Source organism: Tamandua tetradactyla, chromosome 4 (genome assembly GCF_023851605.1).
Source record: "Tamandua tetradactyla isolate mTamTet1 chromosome 4, mTamTet1.pri, whole genome shotgun sequence".
Taxonomy (NCBI): Eukaryota; Metazoa; Chordata; class Mammalia; order Pilosa; family Myrmecophagidae; genus Tamandua; species Tamandua tetradactyla.
This window is the reverse complement of record NC_135330.1, coordinates 55,063,608-55,083,249: the sequence shown is the minus strand read 5'-3', so window position 1 is coordinate 55,083,249 and position 19,642 is coordinate 55,063,608. Positions and strand designations below refer to the sequence as shown.

General features: G+C 35.3%; 1 protein-coding gene across 9 annotated transcripts in view; it reads right to left on the bottom strand.

The window, feature by feature from the left end:
- Nucleotides 1-19,642, bottom strand: part of NEK7 (NIMA related kinase 7) — a 149,387-nt gene that overhangs the window by 76,135 nt on the left and 53,610 nt on the right. For 3 of the 9 annotated variants that reach the window (XM_077157325.1, XM_077157326.1, XM_077157327.1), the window contains 3 exons: nucleotides 17,311-17,395; nucleotides 14,228-14,278; nucleotides 6,903-6,966 (listed from right to left, as the gene is read on the bottom strand). In XM_077157325.1, coding sequence (XP_077013440.1) covers nucleotides 6,903-6,966; nucleotides 14,228-14,278; nucleotides 17,311-17,363 — 168 coding nt within the window. In that variant the 5' untranslated portion in view covers nucleotides 17,364-17,395. Of the gene's footprint in view, nucleotides 1-3,408; nucleotides 5,758-6,902; nucleotides 6,967-14,227; nucleotides 14,279-17,310; nucleotides 17,396-19,642 lie in introns of those variants that run through there. The other 6 variants (XM_077157329.1, XM_077157330.1, XM_077157331.1 and 3 more) reach the window with 4 other exon arrangements.

The window sequence follows — 19,642 nt, the reverse complement described above, 5'->3', positions numbered from 1 at the left end:
AATGATAATTATTTCAAAGTTCTTTTAATACTTAATAGAGGGACATTTAATACACAAAGCCATGTTTGGTTGCAGTTACATCACCTGCTTGGAACATGCTTAAAATAAAGTTAAAAATCAGGCAAATGTAGAGTTTACTCCAAGGCCCATAAATCCTACAAGTTTGACACTGCTTTATGTGACAGAAATTCAGCACACGGCGCCTTCTAAAATTCCTAAATGAAGACTATTCTATCCCATATAATTATTCTCAAACAGAGGCAGGTTTGAAAACATTTTAAAATATAACTAACATGGATAACATAACTATAAGCTTAGATAAGTTATTTTCTAACATTACTTTATTTCTTAATAAACTATGTAAGACACACAGAACTCCTGACTTAAAAAGCATATTTAAAACTGATCATGGAAGCAATTATAACATAATTTCATGTTAAATTATATTTAGACCCTTGGGATATCTAAATCTATGTGCTAGAAAGCCATAGTATAAAAGCATTCTGAAATATCAGAAACATAAAATAAGTTTCCAAAATCACACTGTCAACTAAGAAACCAAATTCTAAGAGTAAATGAAACTTTATATAATGTTCTGTATGTTCTGTATTCTTATTCATAGATCTCTTCTTGATCTGAATGCACTCTAATCACAGAATCCCAGATCTTGCTAATTGGGATTTCCTTCTACATATCAGTCTATATTTACTGCTTCCTTCACACAAATATTTTGAAATAAAATCCATTCCATTGTGCCACTGGCTCTTATTCTCACAGAGAAAGGCTTTTTAAACAATTAATAATTTCCTAGAACTAAACTGATTAATTTGTTTCAGATTTGGAGGCAAGAACATGTACTGAGCAAAATAATAATTCAGGACACTGCTGTAATGAGAATTCTCTCTGGGGAAATTAGAAAAGTCACAGAATGGACTCAATAGATTCCCCAGAGAGCAAAATTATGTCCTGATAATTCCTGGGGGTATTATTATCAATGATCTAACATACAAACCAGTATTAATTACAGTATTTAACACTGCTAATAAGGCTTTTGTTATTACTGAAAATTCAGTTCTTAGTGGTGATGTTCATGTTACCACTTCCTTAAATTAACAATTACTTTAAATTTTATATTGATATTGTTGACATTCTCTGAATTAAAAAAAAAAAACACAACTTCAAAATTCCTTTACATTTTATTTAGCAATAAAGTTCATGCTATGATCTTTTATCTCTTATAGATTTCACTTACCTCCAAACTGTTTAAAAACTAGAATACCTTTTTTACAAACACAACTCTATCACATATTCCTTTCTACAGGCTCTCACTGGAAACCAAAAAATATATATAGCACATATTCAAGTAAGACCTAATAATTTGTGTTCCCCATTGGAAGAATTATCTCCCTAAAATTTCTTGTAATATTTCAAACTAACCTATTCCTAAAGATACCTATGCGTTGGAGGCTTATATCAGTTTGAACAATATAAGCAATTAATTATTCATTATTATAAAAGGCTTTTTATCAAACAAAGGAGAAAATTCACTACAACATAAGAAAAATGAGTGACCACATATAATCAATTATCTAACTAAACATTTATTAGACCATGATGCTTATAGCATTATATCATCATTAATTAATCAGCAAAATGATTACAACATTCAAACGATATAACCAAAAATACTGATTATCTCTCCCAGTTTATTGTGTGCAGGATAATTAGTTAATGGCAAAGACACTCCCATCTCAACCAGCTATACCTCAAAAAATTAAACATGAAGAGAAAAAGCCTCTTATCAACAGAGTAAGACAAAGAGAAAGAGAGAGAAAATAGTTTTTAAAATTTATTCCAACAAGTATTATTTGAGACTCTTATCATATGCCAGACACCATAGAGTATTAGTTGATACATAATAGAAAATAAAGACAGAGAAGGATCTGCTCTCATGGAGCCTACATTTTAGTAGAAGAGATGGGGAGAGAAACAACAAACAAACACATGGTTAAATGACAACAAATACATAATGGTATCAAATATTTCTTCTGCATATTTAATTACTATGAAGAGAATTAAAATATGGTGATATGTTAGAGAATGAGTGGACAATTAATTTAAGGATGACCTCGCTGAGGAGTTTGTAGTTACACTCACTGAGATTAAAAGACAAAAAGGAAAGGAAAGAGCAGAAAGAAGAGTTGGAGAAAATGTCTTAAGGAAGGAATGTGCTGGATGCATTCAAGGAACAGCAAAAAGATACTGTGCTTGAGTATGATGGCCTAGTGGACAGTGATGAGGAGTGAGACTACAGAGGTAAGCACTGATGATCACATACAGAATTTTTAAAGCAAGAGTAGGTGGTCTGCATTTTAAGCAGGGAAGTACTGTACTGTGCTCTGATATGCATTTTGTTGTTGTTTTTAACATGGGCACCTGGGTCTCTGGTATGGCAGGTGAGAACTCTGCCACTCAGCCACCACTGCCCACCCTGATATGCATTTTATAAAGATAAGTCATGATGCTGGGGGGAGAAGAAGTGGGGAGGACGATGGGTAGCATCAGAGTAGAAACAGGGAGACTAGGCAGGAGGCTACTACAAAGTAGTGGGCTTGAGAAGTTAAATAGAAGTAGACAGAATTAGGATATGATCTGGAGGTAGAGTCAAGGGACTCACTGGTAAATTGAACATGGGTGTGAGGAACAGAGAGAAATTAAGGACAACAGAGATTTTGAGCTTAAACATCTGGACAGATTACGATGCCATTTACTGGGATAAACAGGCTAAAATAGATGCAGTTTGAGCAGAAGGTAAGTAATAAACAATGTAATAAACAATATAATGTAACAGAATAAAGCAATGGGTAGAGAAATTTGTAGGAAAGATGAATACTGGTAAGATATTCTTGCCAACATCATTGTCATCCTTACTATTATCATCATCACTAACATTTAACGACTACAAACTATGTACTAAGCAGCATGCTAGAAGCTTTAGGGCAATTTTCTGAAGTTAGAACTATTATTCTTTTCATTTACTGATAAGAAAACCGAGGCTTACAGAAGTCAAAAAACTTGCCCTCCACCACATTGCTAATAAGTGGGGGAACCAAGAATTGATCCCAGGCAAGCTGACTTCAGAGTTTAAGCTCTAAACCACCATACTAAACAGCTATCCTTCTGTTTCCTGCAAGCTGCTCAAACTATTCAATCCCCCTAAATGCTGGCATTCCAAGGGTACTGTTTTAGTTTGCTAGCTGCTGGAATTCAATATACTAGAAACAGAATGGCTTTTAAAAGGGGGAATTTAATGAGTTGTAAGTTTACAGTTCTAAGGCCAGAAGATGTCCTCATCAAAACAAGTCTATAGAACTGTCCAATCTAAGGCATCCATCCAGGGAAAGATACCTTGGTTCAAGAAGGCCACTGAAGTTCAGGGTTTCTCTCTCAAGTGAGAAGGCACATGGCAGACACAGTCAGGGCTTCTCTTTCAGCTGGAAGGGCACGTGGCAAACACGGCATCATCTGCTAGCTTTCTCTGCTGGCTTCTGGTTTCATGAAGATCCCTGGGAGGCGTTTTCCTTCTTCATTTCCAAAAGTCACTGGCTGGTGGACTCTGCTTCATGGTGCTACAGCATTCTCTGCTTTCTCTGCATCTCCCATTCTCCAAAACATTTCTTCTTTTACAGAACTCCAATAAACCAATCAAGACCCACCGAAATGGGTGGAGGCATGTCATCACCTAATCCAGTTTAACAGCCACTCTTGACTAAATCACATCATCCAGGGAGATGATCTGATTACAGTTTCAAACATACAGTATTGAATAGGGATTATTCTACCTTTATGATATGGGATTTTGATTAAAACATGGTTTTTCTAGGGGCATACATCCTTTCAAACCAGCACAGGTACTATCCTCATCTTTCTTTCCTCACTTTAGTTACTCACTCTGGGAATCCAATTCATCATGATAATGTTAATGACTATAAATTTTTCACTCTGATTCAGTCCCTTCTGCCAAGCTGGATTTCAACTGGAACTATGATCTCAACAAGTTCAACACTGAACATATTATCTTTTCTGCTAAAATTATTCTTCCTTCTCCATTTTCTAATGCTACCATTGTTCATTTTCTCATCTTTACTTGCCTCCATATTTGGGCCCCAAGCTTTATCAAATGTCCCTTCAAAATACTCTTCAAATTTGTTCTCTCCTCTTCACTAGCAAAGCCTTAGTCTAGGCCAGTATTATCTGTTGTCTGTGAAATAAATGGCTTCCATACCTCAAGACTGCCCTTCTCCAATTCATTCTCCATTCTGTTGCTAGACAGTTCTTCCTATAATGATACATGGTGAAAGTCCAACTCTAAGCCATATTTAAAAAGTGCTCTGCAGTTTCATGCCTGATCATTCTTAACCTGATAAATACCTTATTCTCCAACAATATGGGATGACTAAAATAAGCCATGTTCTCTCGATCGTCTATCCTTCATATATGCTACTTCCTCTGTCGGGAAGACCCTTTCACCTTGACCTGGTAAGCATACTCATCCTTTAAAACCCTATTGAAAAGTTATCTTAACTGCTAAACATTCCATGACATTCAAATGTGGAGAAGATCAATGTTTTCATTGTGATCACTTGGCAGTATCCAGGTGTCAGATTATCATTTTCTCTGCTCTGGATAAAAATAAATGCTACATTCTCTTACTCCTGCTCATAATAGAGCTTGTCATAGGTTGTAGATTGTTCACAGTTCCTTATTTAATTATCCTATTTCTACTATTTCAATTATTAAAGGTCATTAAAATGTACATAAAATCTTCTTTTCTTTAACACAAGATAGGCTCCTTACTCTAAAACATAGTTCATTTCAGAGATAAGGTTTTCTATTTAGTAGCCCATTTCAAATCACTTTCTAACCTGTCTTGCCAGTTACAACAATGTGTCATCACAGAGGTAAATCCACTTATAGCAAGCAACCATAAAAGACATGTTGCATATTTTCACAACATTACTGAAAAGTGAAAGTCTCTTTTGCCCACTTAGACTTCAAAATCAGTCAAATGATTGTTCACTTTCCCAATAAACAAATGAGGCCTAGATGATGGGCATATCATTTGCTAATATACTGAGGAAAACTGATGAACAACAGCCACTTTACCTTCTAGTGAAATCACCAACTCAATAAGAGGGATTGTTTAATAAATGACTGTAAATTAAATATTATTTTCAATTCTTAACACAAAGAATCACAAAATATTTTCCTGACAACAAAGTATATTCATTGTCAGTACTAAGATTTTGGAGATTTGATGTTATGAAAGACAAACGCAAGTAGAAAGAAGTGAATCACTCATTCCTACCAGGTATATAACACTAAACTGGTTATAAGCATAAAAAGATGTACAAACAGCAGAAAATACTGTATTATCTGTACATAACACTTTACTGTACATAAAACCAAAAATCTATGGCAAGTGGACATGTACAAATTGAGAAGATATCAGATGTAGTCATGCATAATAATAGTGTGTGGAATGCCTTCGTCACATAATGACTGTTGCTCCCATGTTACACTTAACCAACCTGAGTAATTATGCAGTGCATTTTTTAAGCTAATAAAAAGATCAATAGGGGCATGTGAGGATAGTTCAGGGGAAGAATTCTCACCTGCCCTGTGGGAGATGCAGGTTCCATTCCCAGCCCAAGCACTTCCCAAAAACAAACAAAACAAACTAACAAAAACAAACAAAAACTCAACAAATTGTGCATCAATAACGGGATACTCACATGGGAAAAGAATGAAATGTGACCCCACCATACAGCATACAAAAAAAAAAAAAAATCAATAGGGTTGAATGGGCAGAGCAAAGGGGAATCATACTTTTTTTTGTTTTGTAGATTGAAACTCATGTAGGGAATCTGTACATAATTCTATGAATGTTCAGTAATGTCACAGGACTTTAATAATAATGAAGTGTATAGACTTTCTAGTAAAAGGCATGAGAAAATGGAAAGGATGTGAAGACATCATGTTATTATCAACAATTTTATCAGTTCACATCACCAAAGAGAAGTATATAGTGATATTTTTTTCCATTGAATCCTCTAAAATATCATGAACAGTGTTCTTTGTCAAGTGGAAAAATAGCTGACTAACAACAACGCACTATCAGTGAGGTGAGTGCAAGAAGTTATATGCACACAGTATTTCTTAAGGTCATGGTAATCCCTCCTTTCTCTTCCCTATTTATTCACTCTGAAAGTTAATGTCCCAGGAACTCCCCTTCATCCCCTATTGGATACCCTATTATAACTCTTCCATAAACTCCTATTTCTCCATTCTTGCACTGAATTCCTACACTGAATGAGAAACCAGTAAAGAGAGAAAAAAAATATGATATGACTAGATTTGTTCTATATAAATATGGCTGGGAAAGAAGAAGGAATATTTGTCCAAATATTTTTAATGAGTGTGCTAGGTGAAACATAACCATAATCACACGAAAGATCACAAGTATAAACTATAAAGGTGTCTGTCCTAAATGTTAAGTAATATGATTGGCTTCTAACAAACATATTAAAAGAGACGTATTCAATGTTCCTCTTCAAAACAGCTAGTTAGTTAATGTAGCTACATTAACTAACTTGCTCCTGGTCACGTGGCTCGTAAATAACAGAGTTGGGATTTCAGCTGGGAAGCTGTGTACTTATTTCTACAAGGTTTCCACTACTGAAAATACGTTTGAAAATCCTCCTTTAAAATTTTACTCTGAGTTAGTTTATGAACCATATAAAAAATATCATTCTTATATAAGAACATATCTCATTTGGCCAAAAAGAGCATACCAAGAATAACTAATTACCTTATTCATAAGTAAATAGTTTACTAATTACCTTATTCATAAGTAAATAGCTGGCTCCAAAGGATTTTGAAGTATTTCCAAATATCAAATTCACCCTCAAAAATAGAAAGATTATCATCATTGTGATTATTAAAAACTATATTTGGGGCACTAAACACAGTGGCTGTGTGTTCCAATAAAACTGGAAAACTATTTTGATTAATGGTAGCCTCATCTTTGCCCACATTACTCTGAACAAACTGTTCAATGAGAAATCTCCAAGAGTAGACAAAAGAACTCTTTTTAAAATCATCTAAATTTCTCAATGTATTTTATTTAAAATTTGAGAGCTGTTACTCCTAAATATGTAGCTACAAATAATCAATCTAAATCCATAGGTAATTCAAAGGCGGTTATAATTTGACAGCATTCTTGATTTTCTATATTTCCACACAGGTTCATCTTAAAATAACTCTTAAGTAACTGAAAGCTACATAATATTAGTAACATAAGGGTGGACTCATTTAATGAATATTTAGCTAGTGAAGAGTCAAATAAAATTAACTTTCATTTAGAGATTAATTCATTCAGTCAACAATTAGTTGAATACCCATTATCAAGTACTTATTGATATAAAATATGATATAAAAGTCAACACTGTAATAATGGTATAGTATATTCTTACTTATTAGAAGCATATGAGTGCAAGGAAGCATGAATAATAATTTTCTCAAAATAATCTTTTGCTATGTTCAAAATGATATATTTCCTCTACTATAATATTTTCCTTACAGTCTCTATCATAAAACCACTTTTGTAAGTAAAATTACATTATAATGAGCCTTTATGCTGATTATGTTCCAATGGTGACAAAATCCTCATGAACACCAACAGAGAACATGGTCTTAGCACCTTATATTTGGAAATGAAAGACAACATATATAATCAATACTTAGCTGAATCTCAGAGTCCAAAATAGTGAAAGGCACAAAATGCAGCTGAAGAAGTAAAAAGGGATCAGATGATGCAAGGCCTTTTAAGACATATAAAGAAATATGGCATTCCAACTAAGAGAAATAAGAACCTAAGTTTTAAGGAGAGAGATAAAATGTAGAGTTTAGAAAGATGACTCATTGCAATATAGAGAATGGACTAGAAATGATAAAACAAGACATAAGGAGGTTACTTACAAAGCTGCTGTAATGATCTAGATGAGGTAATCATAATCTAAATTAAGGTGGTAGAAGTCAGGATATAGAAAATTAGCTGAATCAATAGCTATTTAGAAAGTGTGATAGTTTGGAGTTGCATGTACCCCAGAAAAACATGTTTTTAACCCATTGTGAGTGTGAACACATATGCAAATAGGGCCTTTTTGATGAGGTTACTTGGTTAATATATGGTTCAATCAATCAGGATGGGTCTTAATCCTATTACTGGAGTCCTTTATAGACAGAATGACTTTCATAAAAGGAGAAAGTCACAGAAAACAAGAAGCTGAAGGTCAACTGAACCTGGAAAAGAAGGGAAAGAGCAGGAGGATCTGCCATGTGCACTGCCTTGTGAAAGAGGATCCCAGGACCAAGGATCACCAGCAGCCAGCCTCAGAACATCAATATTTGGGAAGAAAGCATCATTTTGATAATGCCTTGATTTGGACTTTTTCCTATTCTCAAAACTGTAAGCTATTAAATTCCCACTGTTGAAATTGAACCATTGCATGGTATTTGCTTGAACAGCAAAGAAACTAAAACAGAGGGTAAAATGAAGAAAATGTAAAAAATGGTCTAAACATGAGGTATGAGATTCCTTGGTTTGTAGCTTGAGCAGCTAGATGGGTGATGGTAATAGACAATTGGACAGAATATAATAAACTTCACCTTAATGACTGAGAGTTTGAGGTCCCTATAAAAATATCAAAAATTGTGGTGGTTGAAAAGATCAGACTAATCAGGCAAGATATGAAAACATTTCTCTGTGAAAGCTAAAGTGTGACTACCTTACAGTCAGAGAGGCCTAGGTGAAATCCCAGCTCTGTCATTTACTAGCTATGTGACCAGGAGCAAGTTAGTTAATTAGTCTGAGCCACAAAAACTCATCTGTAAAATGTGAAAATAATGTCTCACATGGATTCTGTTAGGATTAAATGAGACAATTCAAAATGCTTAGCATAAGGCAAATATACCATAAGAGGTTAAAAATTGGGAGCTACCTGTAGTAGCATAGTATTCATACTCAGGAAAAAGGTAGCATGGTTTAGAAAGCAAGAGAGTAGACCAGAAGGTAGCATGGTTTAGAAAGCAAGAGAGTAGACCAGGTGGTCAAGTTTTCAACTAATATGGGAGGAAACAGGAGATTAGAAGATAACACCAAAAAGGAATGTGAAAGGTCCTTTCATTGGATGGCATGAGCCTCAAAGGAGCAGCTTTGGTTTTGTTTTCTCTTTGTTTTTTGTCCATGAAAAATGGGAAGTAGTAGGCTAGAAGAGGCACTGTGGACAGAGAAGATTGCTGTTCCAAATTCCTGACTCCTGACCTTATGGTAAATGGATAAGAAAGAATAAGGAACTTCCAACTGAGAGGGTTTAGAGTGGAAGCAATATCCTCAGGAGAAAGGGTCTTCTTTCAGTTAAAGCAAGGGATTGGGGGGGTGGGGTTTCAGTAAAAAATGGAGGATGTAGGTAGCTACATGTGTGATGAATGAGAAATTCTGGAGATATTTATAAATTTCTATATTTAAGAGGTGGTGCTTGAAAAGAAAAAGAATGGACTGATTTAAAACAAAATTGTATTCATTCAAAAAATATTTATTGAATTGACTACTATGTGCTTCTACTATCATTTTGGGGGCTAGGGATACATCTTATACTCTAGCTAAAAAAGAAAGATAATAAACCAAATAAAAAATGCTTAGGTGCTAAATAATATGGAGAAAAATATGGCAAGAATGGCAGACTGGGTGGTTGGGGTATTTCAATTTTCATTAAATGATGAAAGAAAGCCTTACTGAAAAATGATATTTAAATATATACTTGAAGAAGATAAATGAACAGATCAATAGGAAACCAGAGAAAAGACATGATTTGACTAAAGTTTTATAAAGATCTCTAACTTATGAGTTGGGAACAGACCAAAGGGGGACAAGGGTGGAAGTAAACAGATCAACTGGGAAGCTACCACAATAGGGAGGTGGGAAACGAAAGGAACATTGACCAGAGTGGTAACAGTGGAAAATGTAAGAAATGTTTCAATTCTCAGAATATTTTAAAGATAGAGCCTATGAAATCTGCTAACAGATTAAATATACAATGAGAGTGATGGAAAGAAGGAAATGATGGCTCTAAAATTCTTAGCCTGAGCAACTGGAAGGATTTGCCATTAACTGAAACAGAAAACTATACACAGAAAAGTTTTGGAAAGAATATTTAGAGTTCAGTTTCAGGAATGCTAAGCTTGAGACACCTATTACATAGGCAACTATGATGTCAAGTAGATAACTGGATATATGAATCCAGAATTCAGGGCAGAAGTCCAGGTTGAGATACAAATTTGAGAGTTACCAGCATATAGATCATATTTAGAATCACAAGACTGAAAGAGATCATCAAGGGATATAGATGGAGAAGATGCCTTGGTCCATTGTTAAGAGGTCCAGGAAGCAAGGTGAAACCAGCAAAGAAGGGACCACAAAGAGGAGAAAAAAAACATATTCCTGGAAACCAAGTGAAGAATATATTTCAAAGAGGAGAATATAATAAACTATCAAATACAGCTGATAAGACAAAGTTGAGGTTTGAAAACTGACCACTGGAATGAACAACATGAGATAACTAGGAATCTTGACAAGTACACTTTAGGTAGCATAGCAGGGGAGAAAGTTCTAACTGGAGTAGGTTTAAGACAGTGAAAGGAGAAATGAGAAATGGAAGTACAGATAACTCTTTCTAGAAATTTTGCTGTAAAAGGGAGCAGAGAAATAGTTAACAGCTAGAGGGAAAAGTGACTTCAAGAGCTGTGTGTGTGTGTGTGTGTGTTTATGTGTTCCCATCATATTAATATACTGATGGGAAGGACCCAGTAGAAGGAGCTACACTGAGAGGCAATGGAGACACGATCTAGTGAACATGGATGGTTGGCCTTAAAGATGTAAATTCATTTGATAACAGAAAGGAAAACTATATGAGTCTAAAGAACAAAGGAATGTCATTATTGTAGGGTGCTGAAAATAGATGGTAATTAATATTTTAAAGTCACCTTATGTGTGAGACTAAAGCAAAAAATGTTTATTTGTTAGAAAATTTATATGTTGACTAGTGCATTTCCTAATATAACTTATGTAGACAGTTTGATTGAATGCCATAAGTACTTGGAATCTCAGGTAGGGCATGAGATTTTGCTGGTTTGTCCAGAGTGATGCCCCAATGAATCCCAGAGTGATTCGATCAGTGAGTGGAAAAGTATCTGCAAAGCCCACTTCAGAGAATGGTGAGAACAGGGAGAAATTCAACTTCCCCAAGTTGAATTCTTGATATTCTCACAAGCAATGTGGACAACCAAAGCTATAGGCTGAGCCCCCAGTCTTGGCGTTTGTTCATATGAAACTTAACCCAGCAAAGGATAGGTCAAGTCTACTTAAAATTAGAGGTAAGAGTCACCCCCAAGAGAGCCTCTTTTGTTGCTCAGATGTGGCCTCCCTCTCCAGCCAACACAACAAGCATTCTCACCACCCTACCGCTCTCTACGTGGGACATGACTCCCATGGGTGTGGACCTTCCTGGCAACATGGGACAGAGATCTTGGAATGAGCTGAGACTCAGCATCAAGGGATTGAGAAAAACGCTAGAATGAGCTAAGACTTAGCATCAAGGGATTGAAAAAGCCTTCTCGACCAAAAGGGGGAAGAGGGAAATGAGACAAAGTGTCAATGGCTGAGAGATTCCAAACAGAGTCCAGAGGTTATCCTGGAGGTTATTCTTATGCATCAAGTAGATATCATCTTGTTATTCAAGATGTAATGGAGAGGCTGGAGGGAACTGCCTGAAAACGTAGAGCTGTGTTCCAGTCGCCATGTTTTTTGAGGATGATTGAATAATGATACAGCTGTCACAATGTGACTGTGTGATTGTGAAAACCTTGTGTCTGATGCTCCTTTTATCTATGTTGTCAACAAAGGAGTAGAACATATGGAATAAAAATAAATAATAGGGGGAACAAATGCTAAAATAAATTTAGTTTGAAATGCTAGTGATCAATGAAAGCGAGGGGTAAGGGGTATGGTAGGTATAATCTTTTCTTTTTTTTCTTTTTCTTTCCTGTGTTCATTTTATTTCTGTTTCTATTGTCTTTTTATTTCTTTTTCTGAATTAATGCAAATGTTCTAAGAAATGATATGCAACTAAGTGACAATATGGTGAATTACTGATTATGTATGTTGATGTTTTATTTTGCTTCTTAATTAATAAATAAATTTTTTTTAATGCAAAAAAAACTATATGAGTCTAGATTCTGGGAGGAGGACATCATGGGAAAAGTCTGTGAAAAGTTCTCTTCTGATTGCTTAAGTTTTCTCAGTGAAATAGGAAGCAAGTGCATAAGCTAAGTGAGGATGGGGGACGATGTGCTGGGGACTCAAGAGAGATAAAATATGGAAAAATCACTGAGAAAAACGGAGAGTTAATGGACTATGATTGCTGAATTAATGGCTATGACTGCCATGTAACATTAGGGTTTACCTGAGTTCATGGCCATAAATTTAAAATACAGCAAAGGTGTCCTTTCCCTAAACAGATACTGTTCATTCTCCTCTACCTACCAATAAAGTTATTCAATGAGGTGAAGTGTTAAAAGGAGAACTTAACATCTTAAGCCCTATAAAGACCTCCCAATATAGAAGCTCTATTCAATGCTATATGACAAGTGCTTTAACAAAATCAGTTTATCAAGAGAGGCAGGCCTATATGCCCTTGATCTTGAAGCACACTTTGTGAAGCATATGTAGGTAGCAGAGAAGCTTAGCCTACCTATAGGTATGCCTAAGAGTTACTTCTGGAGGACCTCTTTTGTTGCTCAGATGTGGCTTCACTCTCTCTAAGCCCAACTCTGCAAGTGAAATCATTGCCCTCCCCCCTACATGGGACATGACAACCACGGGTGAAAGTCTCTCTGGCAGTGTGGGAAATGACACTCAAGGATGAATCAGACCCTAGCACAATGGGATCCACAATTTCATCCTGACCAAAAGGGGGAAAAGAATATAACTAATAAGTACCAGTGGCAGACAGAGTTCAAAGAGAGTTGAGAGGCTACTATGGAGTAGTTAGACATAGTTAGACAATACTACCTATCACAACCTGCCTAACCCGAACCAAAACAATTCCAGCCAATCCTAAAGAACATCTAGGGCAATATGTAAGAATCCACAAGGGTTCCATGCACTGTATAACTTTCCAGAAACCTACAACCTCCAGATAGGTCCCTGGACCAGATAAGTCCTGAAACCTAGAGGGCCCAGCCTCTTCAGAACATGAGCTAGTTCCATCCCCCTACACCATATTATTGACAGACCTTTCCAACATAAAAAAGTTAAAATGGCCATAACCCAAACACCACTAAAGAGAGGGATAGAAATATCAAAGGTGATGGTGGAGTCATACAGAGAAGATAGGATTTAACAAATGAATATGACTGCTGAATCATTAAATTGTTATCTCTTTTAGTCTCCAGTATCTTAGTTAGAAGTAAAAATCTAATTGTGAAATTATAACCCATGTCAAACTCTGAAATATGTTCAAACACTAATTATGGTGTTGTGCTTTGAAATTTATTGCTTTATTGCATATATGTTATTTTTCACAAAAAAAGAAAAAAAGTCTATTGTGATGGTGAAAAAAATATTTATGCCTTCTAGTCTCCTATATTCTACAGCAGCTAGAAGGAAAAATCTGAGTGGATCATATGGTAGCCCATGACAAACTCTGGGACCTGTCCTGTAACTACGTGCTGAAAAGTGCTTTGAAAACTATGCTTTTTTATTTCTTTGCTTTGAATATATGTTATATTATACAATAAACAAGTTATTTAAAAAAAAAAAGAGAGAGCGAGAGAGGCAGGCCTGCTGAGTCTTATTTCACAAAGAAAGTAACTCTGTAAGAAAAGCTACAGAGCGAGGAAGATAATATGGTAATAGTGTACAAAAGAAATACCCACTCAGTAGAGTTCACTGGGGACAGCCTTTTCTCTGGCTTAAACTGCACCCTGATTAGTACTATGAAAAAGTTACGATGTAAACATCTCCACTTCATCTCTTCACACTTACTTCACAAAGGCACAAAAACAAGTAGGTAGTTTATATTATCAAAGCTTAAAATGTTCAGTCTACCTTACTGGTTGGGTTGGAAGGCTCCAGGACAAGATTTTCATAACTTGCAAGCTGTAAAAAAAAAGGAATGTCTATTTTTCTACCTTCAGATCTGGGATGCCTTCTCTCTTTCACAAAAGGCAAAAATATCATATTAATTACCTTCACTTTAAAAAAAAATAATCTAAGCCTCTGATGGTTATTACAGTTAAAATTCCTCCTCTCTTTATTCACTCTAAGAAATGTTTAGAATTGCACCTCTGATTATAACTGTTTTATATTTGACTTTATAACAAAAAAGTGACTATACCACAGCCCTCTTCATTCAATGGCCATAAATCGAAATACTCACAAATGTTCATTAGGTTTCCTTTGCTTAAAATTAGTCTCATAGTAAAAATTAAATATTTTACTATTTCTCTGTCACCACCTTTATGCAATGTGTTAAAAAAAAACTAAGCCAAATCCATTGTTCCATGAGAAAGAGTCCAAGTAATGAAAATAATATGGGGATCTACTCAAAATATCATTCCAGTAGCTTTTAGATTTTAGTGGAAGAAAAGAAAGGGGGAGGGCGGAGAAGAGGGAGGGAAAGCTGATAGAAAGTTTTTTCACTAAGTTCAACAGAATGACAGTAAAGCAAGCAAACAAACAAAAAACCCATTAATAAAGATACATAAATCTCACATTCTAAAACTTAAAAAAAAAGGAAATTATATTATGCTAAAAATGAGACCACATATTATGTATTATGGGGTTAGGCCATTTATCTTGGAACAAGAACAAAAAAGGATATGTCAAGAATATACATCACTCATCATTATAACAGGGAATTGATATTTGACACTTAGAAAGCTGACTTCCTTAGTGTTTTGCTTATGCCCAGACTCACACAGCATTACAAAAGTGAAAGAAGTCACTTGGCTATCCACATGTTGCCATATCATCCCCATTATTCAGGCCACTGGTGTGGAACAAAAAAGACTGTCAACACTGAGCGGACTTTGTCCTTTCCCAGTCTTTTAAAATAATGCTACTGAGAGCAGTAACATTCTTCAAAGACTTAATAAGAAATAATGTCTATAAGCTCTTGTCAAGTAATCTTTCTTTCACTGATTCACACCATCAGTCTGAATGAAGAAAGGGGAAAAAAATTCTTCTCCCTTTCCCCACTTGCCCCAAGGCAGCTAGAACCTGGGATGACACCAGCCTATTTCCAACAGGGAAAGAGGTTCATCCACATGGGAGCAGCAGCAGAAGGCATAAACGAAAGGAACAGTGTGAAAAGAAATGTATAACCACTTATATAGGCTTGAAATTTATACTGTGTGGCAGCAAGTGTCTCGTAGGAAAACAATTACTTTCATTTTTGCCTTCTACTGCCTCTCTGACCTTTCCTGGTTGGTGAGTCAGTAGGAGGCAAATATGAAAGTGCTTATCTTTTCCCTTTGAAACACAGGATTGTTCAAAACTGTGAATTTCAAAATCATAACACAAGACAACTGATTTTTAGAGATGCTTCTTTACTATCATCACTAGAATCAATATTATATGAAACAATAGTGTGTATGTGTGTAAAACTGACATTAAGATAGTCCTCTATCTGATAGATACACATTGTTTAGTATAATCTTGATAATATAATTTATGACCATAACACAAAATATAGATGGTAGGTTTTTTAGAAATTAAAATATTGTCCTTACTTAAAGCTAAGGGGTCTTTTTATTCAATAGAGCAAATACAGACAGGTATAATGAAGAAAAGCAGTTTAAACTGTATTAATTTAACCTAAGGAGTTCCTAGTTTGTTTCAATTCCATATTCTTACTGAGCCCCTGCTATGTGTGAGGTACTGAAGTTCCACAGGTCTACCAAGAAAATCAAGACACAGTCCTCTCCCTCAAGGGTTTTAAGCTTTCAGGAGGGTTAAGGAAAAAGCCAATAAAGAAATGATACAAAAGTTTCAGAAATATCAGATGAGATGCACAGAAATGTTTCCATGGAAATATATTACACTCAGAAGAAGCTTCATTGTAGAGGTAGTATTTAGGTGGATGAGCAGGATTTCAAATATTGGAGAGGAAGATGGAGGATGCAAAATAAAGGCACAGAAGCAAAAAATATTTCTTTTTATAGACAGTTTTTTTCTAAGATATGCTTCACAAAACACTGATTCTTGAACAATCAATAAATGCTCTTTAAAAGGGGGGTTCCAAAGTCAAATAAGTTTGGAAAGCCCTTATACTATATCCCCTTCTTGGAAACTGACAATGACATTAGTATAGAAAAGGCTCTAAGGAAGTACTGCCATAAAGTAACTGTTACCCTAGGTTTCACAAACCTATTTTGACTATAGAACTCATTTGAAAGCACATCTATCAATTCCTCAAACAGTTTCAGATACACTGATCTAAGCAAAATTGGGACAAAAAAGCTAACAGAATAAATTTAAGCCTTATTACAGAATGCCTCAAACACCAAGCTGGGAAATACAGTCTGTATGAACAGGAACAAAAAAGAGGTGCTGCCCCTACGCAAGGGCACTTGTTATTTTTAAAATGTCATTATACTGAACTTTATGACAGGCTTTCACACTGAATGCAGGATGCTAAGTAATAAATTTCAATAGTGTATGTACATTTTTGTTGAAAAATTCTTTTTACTTCATATGATGTTATAAGAAACTAGCAACTACATAACAAGAGAAATAAGGGAGAGAGGAAATTAATAACAATGGAAGGCAGTTGGGGCAAGGCAGGATCAGTGAGCCAAAGCAGAGGCAAGCACAAAAAATGTAGGTACTCTCAAAACCTGTGCGGACTTATCTGTTTTTTAATCCTGAAGCTTAATATTAACACACAAAACCTACAGGTTTTTCAATTAAAGTTAAAAATTAAAGAGACCTTTTTCGTTTTTTTTAGGTTTATACTTGGGAATTAAGTATTATAAAATGATACTTTAAAGCATAAAAAATTCTTACTAAATTTTGGAAATTCATAATTATTTTTGGCCACTTTATTTTCTAAAGGAATTATAAATGTTCTACTTTCTCACACATATTTCATTTATATATATAATACCAGTCTAATTAGAATAAATTACCTGTGGTTGGAACTGAGGAACAGGTGGCCCTTGCATTCCTTGTGATTGCTCATCCATTGTCCAGAGCAACAGGAACTTCAGAACTCTGCAAACATGTAAAGTTGAAATTTAAATAATGTAATAACCATTACCAATTCATGTTGCTCATCATATGCCTGACACTTACATTCAAATACTAGAGACTTATCTGATGGTTCAAAAATTAAGATACCCTGCACTCTCACATCTGTCATCTGCTGAGTCCATGCTCTGTTTAATTCAGTCAAATATTCAATCTAAACCAATTCCACATCTCCAAAGCAGAAAAATATGCTTAGACATTCCTCCTATCTATTTCCCAAGATCAAATTCTATCTTCCCTGTGGTAGTTAGATTCAGTTGTCAACTTGGCCAGGTGAAGGTGCCTATATCTATTGCTATGGACATGAGCCAATGATGTGTGAACCTCATCTGTTGCTGATTACATCTGCAGTCAGCTAGGAGATGTGCCTGCTGCAATGAATGATGTTTGATTTAATTGGCTGGTGCTTAAATGAGAGAGCTCAACATAGCACCGCCCAAGCAGCTCACCATACCTCATCTCAGCACTCAGCTCAGCCCAGGCCTTTGGAGATGCAGAAAGAAGTCACCCCGGGGGAAGCTGTTGGAACCCAGAGGCCTGGAGAGTAAGGCCAGGTCTTGCCACGTAAGAAATAACCTCAATTGAAAGTTAGCTGTCTTTCCTCTGAAGAACTAACAAAATAAATCCCCTTTTATTAAAAGCCAATCCGTTTCTGGTGTGTTGCATTCCAGTATTTAGCAAACTAGAACATTCCCCATTATCCCTTATAGATCAAAGAGGCTTCTCTTTAACCTATCTGAGAAAATAATTGCCATGGTAAGCTTCCTGTAATCATGCTCAATGTTTTTCCACCCTAAGATGCACCACATCTTCACATTCTAAAATTACTAATATTTTGTTCTGTATATCTGTGATGCTGTCAATTCCTGGTTTAGATTTAAAAGGTCAATCTTCACATGATAGGTTTACTCTTTTATACATACTTTGCTTGTAATTATAAAACATTCACTCATTAATTGTATGAAGATTAATTATATGTCCGGCACCTCACAAATCTCAAAACATTCAAATATAAAGAGACATAGCCCCTGTCCTCCAGAAACTACTTTTCCTGATTCTAAAACAAGTCCAAGCTTTTTTTAGATTTTTCACAAGTGTAATTTTATAACTGAAACCATGTGGATCAAAAAACTAGAATTTCTCTAAAACTAATGGAGAAACTAAAATACCTCTTCATGACTTTATACTCTTTAAAAAGTAATAAAATATTCTGGACAGGAGTCATTCATATTACAGATACCTTTCTCCTCCCTGAAACTTATCTTTTCAAAACCTCCCTGATGATATCTTTCAAGGAATTGATAAATAGAAATTCCTAACTTTAATGTAATTCAACTTATCAATTTTCCCTATTCTGAATTCTCTTACATTACCCCCTATAAGATTTACTGTTTTACTTTTTGCGTTGAAATTTTCAAGTCAGCTGGAATTATTTTGGTATATAAGATGAAGTCAATATTTAATTTGTTTTTCCAACTGACCTCATATTTATGAAAATGATTATCCTTTCTCCCATTGTACTGCTGTGTCATCTTTGCCACCTATCAAGTGACTCTGGGTGTGTATGCGTGTGTGTACATGCATATCTCTCTACACCTTCTATACTGTTCCTCCTATTTGTCTACCCTAGCACTCATATTACACTGTATTAATTACTGTAGGTTTATTATAGTCTTGATATTTACTTAATTACATGTTTTAAATATGAATTTTAGAATCAGTTTGTCAATTTCTGTTTAAAAACCCTGTCAGATTTTGATTTGTATTACGTTGACACTGTAGGTCAATTTGGAAGGAACTGACATCTAAACAACACTAGGTCTTCTGACCCATGAAAATGGTATACATCATTTATTTAGGTTTTCTTCAGTTTCTTTCAGCAATGGTCTTCAGTTCCAGCACACTGGTCTTTCATATCTAAGTATTTTGTAATTTTTAATGCTACGTAAATGGTGTTTGTGATGGTTAAGACCATGTGTAAACTTGGATAGGTTTGGGTTTCCAGTTGTCTGGTCAAGGAAGCAACGGCCTGCTTGTTACTGTGAGGACATTTCGTGGACTTAAGTCATCAGTAAGTTGATTGCACCTACAGCTGATTGCATCTACAATCAACTGAGGAGACTGCCTTCAACAATGAGGGAAGTCGCATCTAATCAGTTGAAGGCTTTAAAAGGAGAAGTGATGATTTCAGCAGACATAAGAGAGAATTTC